The 20,000-nt window shown below is 40.7% G+C and overlaps 1 protein-coding gene across 4 annotated transcripts in view; it reads right to left on the bottom strand.

Moving 5' to 3' along the window:
- Nucleotides 1-20,000, bottom strand: part of ripor2 (RHO family interacting cell polarization regulator 2) — a 73,681-nt gene that overhangs the window by 24,283 nt on the left and 29,398 nt on the right. For all 4 annotated transcript variants that reach the window (XM_075449463.1, XM_075449462.1, XM_075449465.1 and 1 more), the window contains exon 2: nt 2,119-2,239. In XM_075449463.1, the coding sequence (XP_075305578.1) occupies nt 2,119-2,239 (121 nt within the window). The remainder of the gene's footprint in view (nt 1-2,118; nt 2,240-20,000) is intronic.

The following is a 20,000-nucleotide window of genomic DNA, read 5'->3' on the forward strand; positions in this document are numbered from 1 at the left end:
AATAAAAAGATGGCAACAAATCTTCCCATTTCCCATCAAACCTTTCATTTTAATTTCCATTTCTGAGCCTAATTTTCACATGTAAATAAAGAAAATGGCACATCTTTCCTCACTGCAAAGCCTCCTCACAAGTCTCAATCTCATCATATTAATCCATTTTAGGTCAAACTCCTCTTACCCACTCATGCACATTTCAGCTCTTTAAAAACATTACAGATTTAGCTGACAAATGACATTTCTCCAGTCTTAATAGAAATGATCCCAGAGTCATTTCAGGGACACGACAATAACCAATTCCCGGCACTTGACAAGTTGGAACGCGCCGTGTCTTGCTGCAAGCCAGCAGCAGCACAAGTTCAAGCTAAGCTGCCACAAATGTAGGCCAACACAGAATAAAAGCGCTGAGTAGCCTTGGGGTCACACGAGATGTGCTGTAATAGGGTCTGCTGATAGAAACACACACAAAAATACACATATGCATTCAGGGCAACAATTCAACACAGGCTAATGCTTATAATTTTGCATCACTGAACACAAACTGCAAAGTCTGCAGCATGTAGGCACACAAAAATGCCCATAAAGGACACACATGGAAAGTCTGTGCCTGCTAACACTAACAGAGCCGCACACACAGACTGTGACACACTGTAGCGGCTTCAGAAGCCATATCTCTGCAGCCATATCTTTCCACCTCACTCATTATCCGAATGTTACTTGTCTGACGCTGACAGTCGCCCACACACTGGAGTCATTCCAGCTAATTACACCATTCACTGTCTCAGCAGCGAGAAAAGAGGGCAACAGTGTCTTCAGATAGGTTCTCTCAGCAGAACCAGGACTGCTGAAGACAGCCAGGCGCCGACAACCAAAAGTCAAAGATTGTAAGAGATATATCTGGGACGTGAATGTGAGCAGGCTTTGTCTGGAGCGAGAGTCATAGAAGAGTCAAAGAGGACGAAGCACAGATAAAACTCTCATCTCTCAGGACCTTTTTTAATCTCCAACTTCTCACAAACTTTTGGATATGAACGGAAATCACAGGGACAGTGAATTATCACAAACTGGGATGTCAACACACCTGTTCAAACAGTTTACTTATAAAAAGACCTTGTCCAGTTGTCGCACTAATCTCCCTTCACAAGCGCTACAGTATTTGGGAATACTGTCCTCCTCAGTGGTGAACCACTGAGATGCTTGTAATAACAGTTTGTGCTTCCATCTTGTGCATTTTGCACATCCGCCAGCCGCACTTAACGCAGCAGGTTTTAAGAAGGTCAAAGGCTAATTTTCATCTGCTGCGTCCTGGTTATGTTGCTCTGAAACTGACGAGATTCATTTACTGAGTATTTAAAACATGTTGTCGGGTCACATAAGCCTGGAAAAGTAGTTGATTTGTAAAACTTAATTTTTTGTTTTTACAGAAAAGATATTTTAATGTGAAAGTTTTTAGAAGCGTTTTTGATACATTTGTGTGAAAGAATTTGTGCTCATTCAAAGATAGTGCCATTCGTAATGATGGCATTGTCTCTCTGACATTAAGGGAAAAACAAAAGACAAAAACAGGAGAGGATATCAGCCAAATAACTATTTCTAACACAAATATTGGCTCAGAATTCCACAATCAGTGCATCCCCACTTAATTTATCATTGGTCAGACAGAAAATGTAAGTTTTGGTCCCTGTTTTGCGGTATTATTCCTGGCTACTCATTCTAATATAGCTCTTTCTCTTGAGTGATATCTTGAGTGAGTTTTTACCTTCGTTTGTAACCATACAAAAAAAAACCTAGACATGCAACAGCTGCAAAAACCATGTGACAGGGGTGCATAAATACCTTCAACGTGACTATATCAGCTAACATTACCAAAAAATGTTTTATCTGTTTAAATCTAATACATTATTAATTATTCAAGGCTTACATATTGTACAGTAGTAATGATCAATAACATTTAGCACTTTCTAAAAAGATTTAACTCCAAATCAATTCAATGTTTGAAGGTAAAATATGATGGATTTATTTCATCGATTGGAGGGATGAGTTTTAGAACACATTCTTTTAGTCACTGCTTGACCTAAATTGTTACTTAAAAGATAAACTATTCTGTAGACCTCTGCTTACCGTGAGCGTCGTTCCTGTAGTGTGCTGAAGCCAGCGAAAGACTGACTCCGTATTATGCCGTTGGGCCCACCTGGGGAGTGGGTGCCAGCCGCCATGATCTCCGGGACACGGGACGACACTCCTGGAGGGGAAACGGACACACAAATCCACTTTAAACAAATGTGCCGACAATAACAGGGCAAAGAGGGAGGGGGAAATCAGATTAAAGGATAAGACCGTTTTTTTGACATTGGGCCCTTGATTTCACATTATAACATGATGTTCTACTCACCCCTGCTTGTTGTTGGTCATTTGGAGCTGTTCCGAAGATATTCGCGAGGCGTCTGGCTGCTCTCTTGAGATATTCGGCCATGAAACGGTTTCCTATGGGCAAGCTTATACAGGCACAAACTATGCTGTTTATAATTTATTAATTACTGTACATTAGCACTGATAACGTGGAGGTGCGTCGCTAACTTAAAAAAATCCGGGTTATTGTAATTTTGAATTTTTGTCGTAAAGTGGGTGTTACTGACGTCCTCCTCGTGCTACTGCCACAGACAGCCCACAGACCTGCTGCCTATTTAGTCATTTGGCTAAAATTCAAAATTAATTACCCGGATTTTTTTAAGTAAGCGACGCACCTCCACGTTATCAGTGCTAGTGTAGAGTAATTAATAAATTATAAACAGCATAGTTTGTGCCTGTATAAGCTTGCCCATAGGAAACCGTTTCATGGTCGAATATCTCAAGAGAGCAGCCAGACGCCTCTCGAATATCTTCGGAACAGCTCCAAATTACCAACAACAAGCAGGGGTGAGTAGAACATCATGTTATAATGTGAAATCAAGGGCCCAATGTCAAAAAACCGGTCTTATCCTTTAAGGGTCAGTGATCAATCAGATCACGATAAATTCATGTCATGAACAGCATGACGATGACAGCAGAGAGGTTAACTGGAGTGTACTGAGCATTATTGTGCAATGCAGCACAAAGTAGGCAGCGTTGGTGATGCTCACCATGTGCGATGTGGATGAGCAGCATTCAAAGCCTGTGCTAACACGTCTCAGCTTCTCTGGCCCATTTGTCACCGCTCAGCAGCAAACATACCTCAATTGTTACCGTTACTCCTCAGGCAGGTGTCACAATACAAGACTCTTGTCACTTTTCATCAAGAGTGCAAATATTTCACACTTGAACTAAGAGTTGGCTTATGTAAGTATGCAGTTCATCAGACTGACATCTGTGTACAAACCGTTCACAAGCACACGTTACAAGTCGAACCACAAGTCTGAGGTAGCTTTGAAGACAATTTCTTCTCTCAATAATGTAATTCACAAAAGCCAATCCAGGCAGTGCTACCGCGGAGTTATCTAATCAGTCCCTCTTGTAGTTAAGACATCTTTTATCACTGTGCCTATATTTACCAGCAGCAGCCCGTCAGGCTTCAGCCTTTTTTAAGCTGGAGATGTGGAATGCAACACGAGTCACGTGGGCACTCGGGGAGCAAGCTGAAAATAGACAGCGAAAAGTCCAAATATAGCTGTCAGATAATGATGTAGCAGAGATCAAGTGCCCAAAGGGAAGGATCTACTGAGATAACTCAATCATGACTTGCACTGGAAAAGCAAGTTTTTGTCCAGATAGTGGTGCTAGTGGCAGCGGGTGGACATTTGAACTCAAAGGGCAGTTTGGAGCAGGACCGTAAATTAATGTTTAAAATCATATAAGCATTCATTGGTTACGACCCGCAAAAAACACTAAGTCAAAGAAACCAAAAAGACGGCAACTGTTATCCGTAAGTAAGTGGAATTTTCATTTTATCAACGACTCAGCGGCCAGTATCTCAGAGCAGTTGGGCAAAGTTATATGTCTTGCTGAGGGACTCTCCAGCAAGGCAGACAATGCTGACATTAGTGTGAAACCATGCCCTCAAACAGCAGAACAGTCCTCTGTTCAGACAACTGCACCTTTTCAATTAAAAAAAGACCACAGAGATCCTGCAATCTGGGAGAAAACAAAACCAAAACAACTGAACGAATATCCTTATTATAACTCATATTCATGATTGATTCAGTTGTAATATTATCAGTAAAATGTTTCTTTTTAATTTTGCAACTATCAAGAAAAAAAAGCTAAAAATTAGGCGTAAAGAAACCTTTTTCTAGTCATCATCAATTTATATGCTGAATTTAGACGAAATGCTTTTGTGTTAATGTGACTGCATGCATTGTCGATATGTCATACGTAAAGTTTATGAGGGTCAACCTTGGAAGACAGATGTTGCAACTTTTAACAGAAAAGCCCAAAGATGCACTTTCAAGTTTTACACCCATCAGATTAATGGACAGAATGTCGAAAAGGGGATTTTTCTTGGTACCTTTACCTAACAATGCATCTCTTTCCACTTTTTATTGCTGTGGCCTCTGGCTTCCCCGAAGCAACACAAGTCAGTTAAATACTGAACACATACAAATCTTACCCACAATCAACTGTCCATCTTGGTGATGGACGCCTACCTGTAAACGTTTTGCAAGGCAGAAAAGAAGTGGGTTCTATGTCTTCATCACTGTGCTAAAGGGAAAACTACGGATAAGCCTGAAGGCACGAAACAGGAAGAGACTGATCTTTCAAATCAGATTAAACCCAATGAAAATGCCAAAGAATCAGCACCTCCGAGTCAGCACCTTACTCTGACGCAAACTACATAAATCATCCCGTAGCGCCACTGGTTAAGCAGCTTTGCAAATGTGGCAAGAAACACTGGATCTTTCAGGTCATCTGTGTCGCTCTGCTTATGGGGGTTTTGTGTTTGAACACACTCTGATTTCTCTTTGTGTCTCCAGAAGACAGGTCGACAACCCCTGTTTGGCACGGCACACTTCGTCACACAAATACAACTCAAACCCTCACACATCTCTTTCCAAAGCACTACAAGTGATTGAGCCGGAAATGTGATATGATCTTGTTTGGTGTGTGCAGCAGACTGAGAGCAACACAAAGACGCGGCACAAGGCCCAGGAAAGACTAGATCCTAGTTTTGTGGTGGGGGAACAAAAGACTTGGGACCAATACCGTTCCGCCTATTTATAGCTGCGAGATCACTCAAACACAGGACCCCGACTGCGGTGACTCATCAGATGAACTGTCTCAGCAGCTAGATAAACAGTTTCACCTTGTGGAGCAGGCTGGTTGCCCGGTCAGCCAGAGCTAAGAAATAATTTTGTTCTCTTCTTTAGACAAGTGAATCATCCATCTATGACACAATATAAACTTTTTATAAAATGCTGGGAGAAACTGTTATCACAAAAAGCTCTTTTAATTCACATCCTCAGCCAGTACAGTTGCCATGATTACAGCTCAACCTGGCCCGTCAATTAGACCACTGCCCCAGCGCATGTTCATGGGAGGGAAACGTAGTTATAGACTGAAATATGTCCGACACCACAATACTGAAGACAGTGTGAGTAAATGTTCAAGACATTCCACTGCTTCTAACTTACTTTGTGGGAGATCAGAGCACATGCAAATATAGTCAAATTCACAGCACAGATGTCTTTAGGTTACTATCAGTAGAGAGATTAGATCCAAAGCACATTTGGGTGCCTTAGTCCTACTTTGCAGCCTTTGGTTTCATGCGATCTCTATCAAACTAACATGTTTACATGTTGGTCAAGGGCAGCACGGTGGTGCAGTGATTAGCACTGTCGCCTCACAGCAAGCAGGTTCCAGGTTTGAACCCTGGCTGGGGTCTTTCTGTGTGGAGTTTGCATGTTCTCCCCGTGTATGATCTCTCTGGGTACTCCGCCTTCCTTCCGTCCAAAAACGAGCATATTAGGTTAATCTGTGACTCTAAATTGTCCTTAAGAGAGATTCTGAGTGTGGATGGTTGTTTGTCTCGTTTCTCTCTGTATGTATGGCCCCGTGATGAACTGGCGACCTGTCCAGAGTGTGCCCTGCCTTTCGCCCATTAACAGCTGGGAAAGGCTGCAGCCACCCCGCCGCCACCCTAAATAGGATTAAGCGGGTATAGAAAATGGATGGATGGATGGATTTTGGTCTAACACAATGATTATTTTTTCCTCGTGTCACGTGACAATGGATCAGGTTTAAGATTATCTCATTGTTGTCATTGCAAAACTTTCCTGTTTTCTTTTTTTTTAATGCCTGCAACCTTCCAGCACCAATCTGCAGCTTGTAAAGTACCAAAAGTCAATCGGGATTCATGCTCTGTCCGAAAACCTTTTATCAACATTATCTTTCAATTTCCCAGCTGTGTGTAAGACAGAGAGGAGCAAAGCATTTAAAACTCTCTTTCTGGTCTATTTGATGCATTATGAATGGTCACCGCATGTAATGTAAGATTTCCAGTGTTCTCCCAGAGAGACAGCCCACAGGAGTTCAACGTTTATCCCCATTTTAAACCACAATATACTGTTTTCCTCTCTCAATGAAGGCTCTTTTCAGTTAACCTTTTAGTCCAAACAATTAGAAACATATTTTATTTCTGAGATGTTCCACTGTTTGCTGGATGCACAAAAGACAAAGAGTTAATGCTTACATGTATGGCACAGCAATTCATCTATTTATGAGGTGGAAAAAGTTTCCAGATTGCTTAATTTCACTAAAATCTTCAAAAATAGATTTGATTTTGGCAATTTTAAGCGATCTTACTCTTATTTGAAGAGCGTTGAAGAAGTGTGCTCCAAGCCTCAACAAGATAGGATGACATCACATTTTGGTGTGGCTGTAAATGACATTGCGAGTGAGCTGGATTTTCACAAGATTTGTGAGCTCACGATCACCAGAGAATCCTCCTTGATTCAAGCCATGTTTTCTTGACCACGCCACAGTGGCTTGGATCTCACATTGGCAGCGATGTGCGATTTTAAGGAATGAGGACAGTCAACAGTCGCAGCTCCATAAGAAATTAGGGTGCTGCCATGACATCAGCTATTTCACAACTGCAGTACAGAGCAAAGAACGACACTGAAGGCTACTTTTGCTCGTAAAGCTCTTTTTCAGACAGGCTTCAGCAAGCATTTGAACTCACAGTGGCTTCTTGCGGTAGCAATTTCTCTGATTGGTTGAACCTTAAGTGTGACGGACTGTGATAGATGGTTCATCCAATCACCAGCCAATTTTTTTTTATATATAAAAGTACTTACCCATATCCAAACACTCTTCATTTTTTAACGCACAATTTGAAGCTGAAACTTGAGAATCTTCCTAAATTTTGTGAAAAAAAAAATGGCATGAATTGTTCTGGCGGAACACATCCTGTAACTCGTGCGGCTGATCACATGATCGATCAGCTGTGTGAGCTTCTAGATAATAACATGGCCAACGAAGCATCACTGGATATAAAAATACGTTTTTTTCAATACAAGTTAATTTTTAAATACTTAAACACAAAGAAAATGCTGCATATTTGGGGTATAGAGGCAAATCCATTCTGTCGATTTTGTTTAGAAGAAGAAGAGACCACAGAACATTTATTTTGGTACTGTCCTTCAGTTGTTATATTCTGGCTCGAATTACAAAGTTGGCTGTTAAAATATGATATCAACTTGCGTTTAGATCTCCCTACAGTACTCCTGGGCGATTTGGCAAATGAAAGCCAGGCAATACATAATATCATTCTTTTGTTGGGAAAAGTTTTTATAAATAAAATGATGGATTTAAAACAGTTAAATTTAAGAGCCTTTAAGAATTATGTCAGACACTATTGTAAAATAGAGTGTACAATGGCATGGGAGACAGGTAAAATAATCTATGCAGACAGGTGGTTTAAGATAAAAGATGGAGAAGGATGGCCTTAGGTTTTTGTTTTGTTTTGATTTTCATTTCATTTCTTAAATGTTTAAGGTATAATTTCAAGGTACATCAGCACACAAAACATATGTTACAATTCCTTCCTAGGGTGGCGTATGGGGAGGGGGGGTGGGGGTGGGGGTGGGGGGGTAGTTAATATATGGTTTTGAAATGTTGGGGGACACATATTGTTTTTTTTTTTTTTTGTATTTTTTTTTTTTTCTCTTTCTTTTTTTCTTTATCCAATTATTGTCCTCTAATATATGTTATAATTTGCCTTATTTCTGTGCCTTGAGGATTGTATGAAGAAAGAGAAAAGGAACGAAGGAAAATATGGAAGAAATTATTAAAGAGTGAGAAGAAAGAAAGAAAATATAGGTCCCCCATAAGGGGGGGTGGTGGTTGGGTTAGAAAAGGGAAAAAGAAAAAAAAAAAAAAAAAAAAAAAAAAAAAAAAAAAAAAAAAACATGGCCAACACTCACAGACATGAAAGTATCATCAAAATATAGTTATCTGAAATTAATTCCTCGAGTCCTCTTTCAATGTTTTTTTTTTTTTTTTACCAATTTCTTAACTCTTCACATAGGCAAAACAATCATTTGGGCAACTATCTGTGCTCTGAAATATTAATATGGACATCAAACTCATTTCATCATGATATGATCCTGCTGAGAGATGATAATCGCCCATATAACACTACAGCTCTGCCCTATCCGAGAGCAGCAATTTGCACTTATTCTCTGTAGCTTTTTGGTCCGTTTTGGTTTCTGGGTGTTCAACAATAGTTTTGTTACTTTCTGTGCTTGTCTCATTGACTTTCTGACTCACTCCCCTAAAAGAAGAGCAGTGGGTGGAAAATGATCGTACAATTTTGTTACCTAATGCTTGGTACTAACAGAGCATGGTGGACACACTGTTCACTCCGAGCCATTTCCCTTAGATCCCTTCTATATCATGTGAAGCAAAATTACGGAGGAAGAGAAGATGCAGAGACTTAAAACTAAAATCTTTGTATACAGAGATTAGTTTAGTGTCCCTTGTGTACCCTGTTATTCCCAAATGGTACACACAGCTGATGCTTCTCATGATGAGCACAAATGGGAATAAGGACTTTTTTTATTTTATTTCAGCAGATGCTATATATAGATGTGAAAAAACAGCACTCAAAACAAATCAAAGAGGACGAAGAGCTTGATATTTTAAAAAACTGCGCTCACTAAAAGCACTGACTAAAGTGGAGACTGTGTTTGTCCTACATCTATTTTCAGGGACTCGCCCAGGCACTGTTGGACAAATGTGCTACCTCATAAAAAGATAATCATCTTTCCCCGAGAAACAAAGCTTATATCTGCATTTTAAATACAACCCTCCATGTGATGTTGTAAGCACATCTGCTGCACCTAACAAAGCTGTGGGAGCTCATCCAACTGCACGAAACACGTGAAGTGAATATACAATGTTTCTTTAGGATTAAGCCAGCATTGGGATGGTAATTAATTGTCAAATTAATCAGCTGCAACCAGATTACCCTTTTCACCCCCCTTTGAACCAAAAAGTTGAGAATTTTGTGGTTATATGTGATAATAAACCATACGTCTCTGACTGCTTGAATATCTGTTTCACAATATCAGAGGATGCTATCGTGGACAATTGTAACAAGTTTCAGAACAAAAAGATTTATGCAATTACTTATATCTTTCAATATCTACATTCTCTCCTCTATTTAGGATTTGTGGATAAAACATTTAAATGTATCGTCAAAATTGAAGAAGTTTGATAAATTCCTCCAGCAGAAAGTTGGCATGCAGGATGAGCTGAATAATCACACTCATGTCCAAGTTTCTGGATGATCCTCCAAACCTTTCCCAGCCTCAGCAAAGCCCTTTCAAAACAAACTCCACATTTAAATCGATGTTTCCACGTAGGTAAAGATACACGCATATACACACACTCCCGGTCCCGGACAAGGAGCCGAGGTCAACTGCTGAATCATAAAAACCTTTCCTCCGTACCTCCTAGTGTAACCGCTCATCTCGTCTAAAGAGCCTTTCAGAGCGAGAACAATGCCCACTTGCAGTGTGTTCTGGTTTGGTGCCAGCCATTACCCATGTTGAATACAGCTGCCAGTCAGTCCATTCACTGGTCTTTTATCTCAGCTTTAAATGCCCCTGAGAGTGTGGTGTGTGAGTGTTTTTTTTTTGTTTTAGTTTTTTTTTTTTGCAATTCGTGACCATGAGATTGATTTGTATGCTGAGCTGGAGCTTGGCAGGACTGAGCAAATGACAAATATGCAATTAGCAAATGGGAGGAGGCAAGAGACAGCAGGAGACAGCAGGACACCTAGTGTAACATCAATTTGCTGTTAGTCTCCAAGGTCCATGTGCATTAATACATTAGTCCCACCCCTGACTGTGTGTGTACTTGCATATTGTCTGAGTGCTGAGAGGGTGATGACCAGACTGGATGAGTGAATAAAGAACGGAAATCCATCTGTGGGTGAAAGGAGAAGAGAAGCAAAGCCACTAGTCTGAGCTTAAAGTGATAAACACTACAGAAAGTTGTGGAACACAAGATCCTCCTGAGAGAAAAGTGTGATCTTCAAGGCAGGGTAGCTGGGCATGCTAATTATCCAGCATGTGCACTGGAGGGAGGGAGTGAAAAGTTTAGAGGAAAAAAGCTAGAAAACATGACTTTACACCATTCAAATAGAATAGAAAAGAAAAATACTTTATTCACATCCCGTGGGGGAAATTCAAATATATCAATATTATCGAGTAATATATCGCTCTTTCTCTGAATGATCTTTAACTGTCAAAATAAAGCTTTAGAGAACCACTTGGTGTCATGCTAGAGCAGCACATTCATATTCCAAAACAAACTAAACCCAGTCCATTTAAAGGTGGGGTTGGGGATCTTTTTCTGGAACATTTTTTTTACATATTGCTTGAAATACTCTTCACACCCCCATTGCAACCAATTAATTAAAAGTTTTGACACAAATATGAAAAGTTTGAGTGGCCTCTAGAACGTACAATCTAGGAAAAACACTATCCAATCATACTGAACGGACTTTTAACAATGATTGGATTCTGATGCCGTCTATCAAATTGCAATCTGCTCCCCCCTCCCCCTCCTTCCCCCTGTGCGCGTACCCTGCTCCGTGAACGAATTACGCGTCCAGAAGCTTAGCAGGAAGCTAAACTAGAGCCAGCTTGGCTAGCACCTAGCATTATTAAACGTATAGTTATCATATACTAAATACTAAATACGGCAACGATCGATGCTTGCTGTCAGAACAGCGCTCGTGCGCGTTCATGTACTCTAGAGGCGTGCCTTCGGGGGGAAAGTGAAGAAAAGGGTTGGGACTTTTTACCTGTGTATTTTCAAAATGCAGCTTCGCTGGACTCAAAATCCAGGATCTCCTACCCTACCTTTAAGATGAAAAAGGTCATTGAAGCAGTGGAGGAAATGTGAAATGTGGAGATACACTAACATCCATAAGCAGCCAGACCAGCTGCCACAATACAGAACAGAGCAGAGCTTTAACTTACTTTAAACTTCAACTTTGAAGTTCATTAAAGTTACAGTGTGTAATAACAACAAAGATCGGTCTAAAACTTTATTAAAAACGACGCTTTAATAAGTATTAACTCCCTTTGCTAAATAGTTGCGTTTCCATTCCCTTAAAATTAAACATTTTTATCTATTTGTGCAGAGGATCCCCTCACATGGAAGAATGACCATATAACAGCCATAAAAGGCACATCGAAGACAAGTACTATTCAGAGGGTGATGACGAAGAAGAAAGTGGAGGAATCAATGGTTGTGGATGCTCTTTTGTGAGACATTTGAGTCTACACTGGTAACGGATGAACAGGAAGAACTTCATAAAAGAAGCAAACAAATGAAGAGGCCGAGTGAACTGAATATGAAGGCAGAAAACAAGCATAAACAGCAGTCTAGCTTTCAAATGGAAATTTCCAATGAGGAATATAGGGAGTGTCTTGAGACGCTTTACACTACCATCACAAAGATTTACCCTTTCCTTCTTCTGCACTTTACTAGCCAGAGTTTCAAGCCAATAGTGCAACTCTCCACTCATGTTTGGAAGATTCTATTGAGGTGAATCTGATATTCAAATCTCTATCTTTTAACACTTCACCCACAGAGGTATTTTCTTCAGTGACACTATGACTCACTTTTTTGTTATTTTCCCTCTTCTTAGTCTCACTTTGTTTGTCTTCTCCCCATATCACTCCACTCTCTGCTCTGAGTCTATGATTATACTGTAATTGTGGACCAGGGTGTACATTAGTCCTAAAACACAGGAGGCACCTTTTCTTCCATAGAGGAGCACCGATGGTCTGAACCCAGTCAAAAGCGTTTAGTCAAAGCAATCGCAACATAGGAGACACAGGAGAATTAATGTGCAAAAAAAGACCTCCACTCAATTTCTGCACCATTGTGTGTAAACAAATCCTCCAGAGTCTCTAAATGGTTCCCATTCATGATTCAAGACATTCAGATTTTTTTGTAAAAGCTGCTGTTGAACATTCCTGCACAAATGTTCAAAACACACACACACACACACACTCGGCTTCAAGTCCAAATTCACTCTCCTCACCCAAACTCTAACAGCTGCACACACCATAAACATCGAACTCTTCAATAAACCCCAGTTTGTGTGCATGCTTCCAAATGTGCACAAATGTGTACTACTATGTGAAAAAAAGAAAAAAAAAGAAGCTCCACTGTATGTTAACAAGAGAAGCCTAATTCTTAATGCCTGTATAAATTAGCCTCACCATGGCAACAGCAGACAAAATGGGATGAAGAGTGTTACGTAAAACAACAATTATGAGCCAACTGCAGAGAAGTAGGACACACACCCTCCTATTACAGGGCAGAGGCTTTAAAGCACTAAACCTTCATTTGGCAAAGGTGTGTTTTTCTTAAGTGTACATATTCTGATGTTTTGCAGACGCTGCATTAAATGTGCCCAAGATGTCATGGAGAGCTTATCCAAGCTGGACTTCGGTGTCTCTTTCCTTTTATTTTAATTCATATATATTTATCGTGGCAGGATATGTGGGTAAAAGCAGAAAAAAATTGAAAGAATAAAGCAGGAAGGAGCTGATGGAAGGTTACCCGCAAAACAGGAGATAGTTCATAAAAAATGGAGCAGTAAAGTGAAAAAGGATGGATAAGAAGCTGTATTTGGAAAAGAGCAAATAAAAGAGATTAAAGTGGTGACAATATCGCGATGAGGTCATGTGTTCCAGCACCAGTTGCAAGAGCATGTCTGCTTGGTTTTCCTTCAGCAGATATGTTGCTGTAAACTGGTTCAAGGTGGAAGGTGACTGCTGGTGAAGCTCCAACCTGAGATGGCTGCGAGCCACAAGTCAAAACATCTAATGCCGTTTCTTTATTTCTTTCCCATTCTGGTGTTTTTCCCATAAAATTAAAAACAGAAGAGTGAGATGCCTGACAGAGAGCAGTTAGGTTACAAACGCACATCTTCGAATTCACACCTCCAAAATGTTCAAAGTCCTGCAAGAAAATGAAGTTCCTGCAGGTAAGTAAAAAACATTCAGGAAGGTTGAACTTTTTTAGACTATGATCCAGTACGCTTAAAGTACAGAAATTAAGCTTAGTTTTGGGATTATGGGCAGCATGCTTTAATCCTACTTCCATCACATGCTCCATTAACCTTTTGATAATCTTAGAAAGAACATAGTTAAATTCAAAATGATATGCAGGGTAGGCTGCATATAAGCACAAGTTATACGTTTATGAGGAGACACTAGTGCAAAAAGACAGAACCACAATCATATATGAATTGGCATCACCATAGCACGGGGAGCATATGTTATTGCTTCTTAATCAAATTCAGGATTTTCCCATTTAAAGCTACTTTTACAAGGCAAAATGACTTTGGGGACACGGAGCCTTATTATGCACAGCGCTGAGGAAAAGTATGAGTTCCTCCAGTTGATGGAGCTTTCATTCATCTTTACTTAAAAGGTTTACTCAAAAATTGCTAAAAGGCAGGAAGAGAAATGCTTTAAGATGACAGTGCGGAGCAGACAAATGTGTGAGGTGGAGATGAAACAGCTTTAACAACAGGGATGACTCACGGAGGAGTGAACGCTGTTTTCACTACCAGCAAACAGTGAAAAAGATCAAACTGAGGAGAAGTCTGAAAAAACCTCGTGGCAATTTTTACTCCAAACACCAACGTAAACATAACGCAAAACAGAAACGTATTCAGTGAGATGCAGGAAATAAGGATGGAGCTGCTAAACCGGAGATAAATAATGAAAAGCAAACAATTACAGAATATAGTTATGGGAGAGCATCTTTCAGCCAATGAGCCAAAAATGACCCCCAGACAATCAAAACAAAGCTCCAAGGATGGATTAGATTTCATGCGTGATAGCAGAGCACAGACTTATAAAAGATAACATCGAGATAATCAGGAGAGTGTGCTGGAGAGATAACTAGACAAGTTAACATGCTAACCAGCTAGCTAGCAGTAAATGCTAAGCCCCTTCTTGCCTCTCACCATTACTTCTAGGCGACTATGTGCCAGTGCTCTGGCAAAGAGTGAACTTAGTCTTTCCTAGCCTAAGAATGACACGACTTGGAAGTACACATTCTACAAAGGGAGCATCTTTGACACTCAACACAAAGCTCTGAGCACTGTTATGACTGGCCGCTCCATCACCTGTAGAACCATAAACAACATTTTTACACTCCGACTTAAAAGTCACAAGCTGGTGGTTCCAGGAATTCAGTTACACAGAAAAAACACTCACACAAAAGAAACAACGGAGAGTATGGCAATATCAACACGTCCCGTGTGAAACGGCATGTTTTTCGTGTACGTCAGACACAAAGAAACCCAACAATGGCCATCTTTAATGATTCCTTTCAGCAGCCAAAATGGCAGAATTCTCCAGCATTTACACTGATGTTTCAAAGCTGAAAAGTACTGGCGAAGTGCGGGGAAGCTCCTCAAAGCATTCTTACTCTCCTCAGTGTTGACAACACATCTTACAACGAGTATGAACTTCTCTGACTAGGAAAAAAAAAAATATCCTGCTCCCTAGAATCCTGACCCAGAGAGATGAATCTGACCTCAGACATCCTCCCATGGAGATCGTCTTACTAAGTAAACAACCAAAAGCTTTATCAGGTCAACACAAACTGGTCGAACCTAAAAAAAATAACTCGTATCAGCTGACGGTTAAAGCAGTCATCTGATGCAGTCAAACTGTTTATTGTAAGAACTCTGGGACCTGGATGAGTTGCAGAGGGGACGTGACTGTTGTGTGAGCAGTTGAGTATGGGAATCGAATAGAGTTTCTTTTGTGTGTGTCTGTGAATGCGTGTGTGTGGAGACGGCTTGTGCCAAATTCATCACATGAAATCTGAGACAGGTCAGAATTAAATTTCCCCCCAAAAAAACGCTTGAGGGCAGGTATTTTAGGCCAAAACCGCCCTGAATCAATCCCAAGTCATTTACTCATCATCTCTATCAGTGCAGGTAAACGCAATACCTTCTTTTTTTGAGCCACCATTTAACGAAAGCCAATTTCATCTCCACCTCAGTGACATTTCCCAGGAGTTCAAATGCCCCTGTGGATATTTTGTCCCTTGTGTGTGCAATAGTGTTCCCCCCTAACATCCTTAAGATGTGATTATAGTCACTCTTTTCTAATTATAGCTCATCCGTATCCTCGTGGGGCAGAGAAAAAATAAGGACAGGATATGGGGTGGCATTTAAATGGACAGATGACCAGATTAAGTGAGGCGTGTCTGGACTGAGGTTACATTCAAGCATCTGCCTCTCACATTTCAGCAGTTGAGTGCAGCGTGTAATCACTTGAGAGAGCTGTAAGCTATATCAGTAAATGCACGATCTAGATTAATGTTCTCAACATTATTTCTAATTAAATTCACCGTATGCCCTAAACAGTTCATAACAAAGCAGGAGTAGCTGAGAGACGAGGCTTTGCTGACTTTTGTGTCCACACACACTGACAACAGTTATTTAACACTAAAAACGTTACGTTACTCTTATGGTAGATAATGTCCCATAGTTCTCAAAACACCCCACCGTCTCTGAGAAAATAAAATTTAAATAATACAGCCTAATAATAAAGTGCTCAGAGAAACTTTACAGGCCTCAGTTGGCATGTTAAATATCATGACAGTAGAATAAAAAAAGAAAAGACTGAACAATGTATTCAAAAGATTATTATCATTATTATTATTATTATTATTTTTTTTTAAATTGCTCGATGATTATATGAACACACCTCAACTGTCTCAGCAGAAAAATGACACCTACAACAACAACAGCTAAATAAAAGTTTTAAAACGTCACTAACAACCATTTCCGACTGTGTCACCAAGTACATCGTGTGGTCAAAGAGGACGCTGGTGTTCACAATGTGAAACTGCTACTGCACTCATATGCGGAATAGCTTCACACACCTTGCATTTGGATCATCGTGAGAACGCGCTTGTTCCACTTGTCCGACTCTGTCTACCAGGAACGATTCTGAAAGAAAGTGACCACCAATGCTGCAGCTCTGGAATGCAGCTGCAATACCAACAGGACTGTGTTTGTTGTTTCAGCCTCAATTGTTATTTTCAGTAGAAGAAAAAAAACATTCTTTTCACTGATAACAGCGACTGTGATACCAACAGCTCGAATGGGCATGAAAAATGAAGAGAGAAAACTGATGGTGAGCCACAGAGGTGGTCACAGCTCAGAACTGGGCGGTGTAACCTGTGAAGGTAGCACAATATGACACGGCTGTATTCAGCAGATATTTAACCACTTCTGGAAACTCGAGAGGGAGATGCTGATTAAAACTTTAAAGTCTAGATTTCCAAATACAAAAACTTGGCTAATTGATATAGATTTGAAACCCTATTGAGGCACAACTGTACAACAAAAAATGAACCTGGCTTAAAGCTTTTCCAAAAAAATAAATAAATGAAAAGCAGTTTATTAAATAGTTTAAATAAACATATTATCTCTTACGTTCATGAACCGTGCTTTTTGGTTATATTGATGTGGGTGTAATTCACAGGCTGGTCATGGTGGATTTATGTTCACTCATTCCTCCCGCGGTTGACTAAACCATTACCATAATTCTAATAAGAAATTCCCGAGCAGCCGAATCAAAAAGAAACCCTGAGAAGCAATAAAAGAAGCATCTCTGACTGGCAGAGAAACTCACAAGAGGGCACAGCTGTTCCTTTCTCCCTAAACTGTAGCTTCACTGTTACATTAACTTACAGTGGAGATCATCAGGCTGCCTGGAGTGAAGATTCAGCAGGGAAAAAGGCACAGACGAGTGACGGAGTGCGTCTTCAAGCTCTTTTGCATCAGTTACTTATGAAGCATCAGGCTGGAAATTAAAACTGAACAACTGAAGTAGACACTGACTCAAGAGTACTTAAGAGTAAAGCATGATTTTGAATTTTGGCAGAAAGTGCTCATTGGTACAGTCTCGTTTGCAAAGAGGAATCTAAACTAAACAAGAAAACAAACAAAAAGAACAATATCACATAGGAGTTGGAGAAAAACAGCAAGACTAACAAGGTTATTCACAATGAGGGGAAACAAGCAAGTCTGTGGACAATGCTACAGATCAGCAGTACGTGCATTACTGCACTGTCATTCGCATGTCTGCTGACTAGCCCATCATTTACACACACACACACACACACACACACACACACACACACACACACACACACACACACACACACACACACATCTTAGCCAGCTGTGCACTCCTATACGGTGCCAGGGACGATTTGAGATAAAGATGAAAAGGTGCAAAAAAGGTCAAGAGACACTTGAACACTAAAACCGAACCTGAGTGCTGAACGTTGTCTCTTTAATATAACTTTTACCGCCTTTCTAAGAATGGGCAGCCGAATCTCTCTCAAATTAATGCGAGTTGTTTCCGATCATATTGAGAGAAAGAAAAAAATCTTTCTAAGTTTACAAGGTCTGCTGTAGCTCAGCTGTAGCTAGTGGTCATCTGCCAGCAAGAAGGCTGTGGTTCCATGCCTGGTCTCCATGTCCAACTGTCCTTTAGTAAGACCCTCATTACATTTCCATGCACTGTTAATATGAGCTATGGCAACAGCTTGGCTTGGCCATTTATTTAGAGTACCCTCCTTTTCCCAGTATACACGCAGAGGAGGGGAGCCAATTTATTGATCAAAGTTTGTCTGACTCCACTGTAATAAGAAATAATACACTCCCATTTCAACTTGTTAGTAATGTTTTTGGTTTTTTTCTGGTTGAGCTAGAACATCACAGACCAAAACAGTCGCTGGTGGTAAAACCTCAGTCTAACTAACCTGGGCTAACGTAGGTGCTCTTACGTTGGACATGAGGTCCCCTATTTGAAAGCATGCAAACCTTTTCTAATGTAAATGCTGCTGTTAAAAACTCAAACCCATTTTGGTAGTTCAGTGTGGTGAATTGCTATTTCTGGCTTATGACGGTGCCAGAATATAATCGTCACAGAGAGCAGCTGCCCCCTTTTAGGACATATATTTGATGAGCAAAATGATCAAAGTATGAACAGTCATCCCCACAAAGACCGCCCCGCCCCCCCCTAGGATAAACAAATAGATTTCTTACTTCCCTCTCTCCTCCATCTCAATGCATCTTTCATCACACAGCTGTGTGTCACAACAACCCCAAAGGAGATGGGCAATGGGAACACCCACTTTCCGCTGCCTCAAAAAGTTTGACTTTATGACGGAGGAAACCATCCTCTACTCCAGATCTTTGGAACCAAGTCTAATTAAACATGTGATCACGGGGCGGCATCTCATGTTCAGGGTTAGAGGCAGGGCGAAAAACAAAAACTGCACAAGTGGAGAGTAAGGGGAGAGACAAAACGTACAATACTTGTGTTTTGTGTGTTATACACAAACAACAGGAAACGGGAAGTAAGAGTGCAGCACTGATTGTTGCTGAGAGAACCAACGCAGCAGCCCAGACATTATGACAGCACATGTATGACTAACTGTCAGTAACAATGAGGACAACTGTGGGGATAGCTGGCAAAGGATGTGTACCCAGTCTGTTATCTGTCTGTTGTTGTTCTGCCGTGAAAACAAAGAAACAGATATGAAGCGATCATGACACACAGATGTGAACGAATGAGATATTCACTGTCTGGTGGACTCTGCGGAGGGAGCGCGCCAAATACCAAAACAGATTATCAGCTTATGACCTTAAAACGCTTACAGCAATCATAATGCTGCTACAACTCCCAGCTGCTGTAGCCAGAGGTGTGTGCGTGTTTGTGTGCCAGTATGTCAGATATCATGTGTCGTGGCTGGCGTCTAGTGTGGGGCATTTACCATGTGGTGCTTGCGTGTCCTGCCATAGCGTGGTAAACCAATCCGGAGGAGGATTAAGGGGGAAGACCTCTGCCACCATTCACACACGTACAAATAAACAGAAAAAGAGTTTGATGCTTTTTTGCTCAGAGACAACACAAATAGGGGTGGGGATAGGTTTAAACTCCCTTCCATAAATTCTGTATCTGCATCCATGGAGGGGTGCAGGGAAAGGAGAATAGGGCAGGGGGGGGAAACAGATGGGAAGGGAGTACAGAAAGATCCAGAGCAGGATGGAGGAAGAGGGAGGGAGAGTGATAGAAAAATAAAGTAAATTTGGAACCCATGGGGTAGACCAGTAAGCACTCATCCCGATGGACGCCACACACAAACACACTCACACACACACAACTGGACATCCTTTAGTCGATTAGAAGCACATAATTGTTCCGGTTATCACTTTCAATACATCACTGCTTCTTACTCATGCACTCAGAGGAGAAAAAAAAACTAAACACAAAGCCATGTACGTTCCTATTCTTCCTTGCAAATGCATGTGTTTGTGTTTATGCAGTATGTGACTAACATGTGCTATCACTGACAGTAGCTTCTGCAGTCTCTCTCTTGTCTATTATTTACTGAACTGTGGATTGTGTCTAAGTAGCGTCAACCTAAAACACTATGTTCTATCCAAGGAA

This window comes from Odontesthes bonariensis, chromosome 18, assembly GCF_027942865.1.
Source record: "Odontesthes bonariensis isolate fOdoBon6 chromosome 18, fOdoBon6.hap1, whole genome shotgun sequence".
Taxonomy (NCBI): Eukaryota; Metazoa; Chordata; class Actinopteri; order Atheriniformes; family Atherinopsidae; genus Odontesthes; species Odontesthes bonariensis.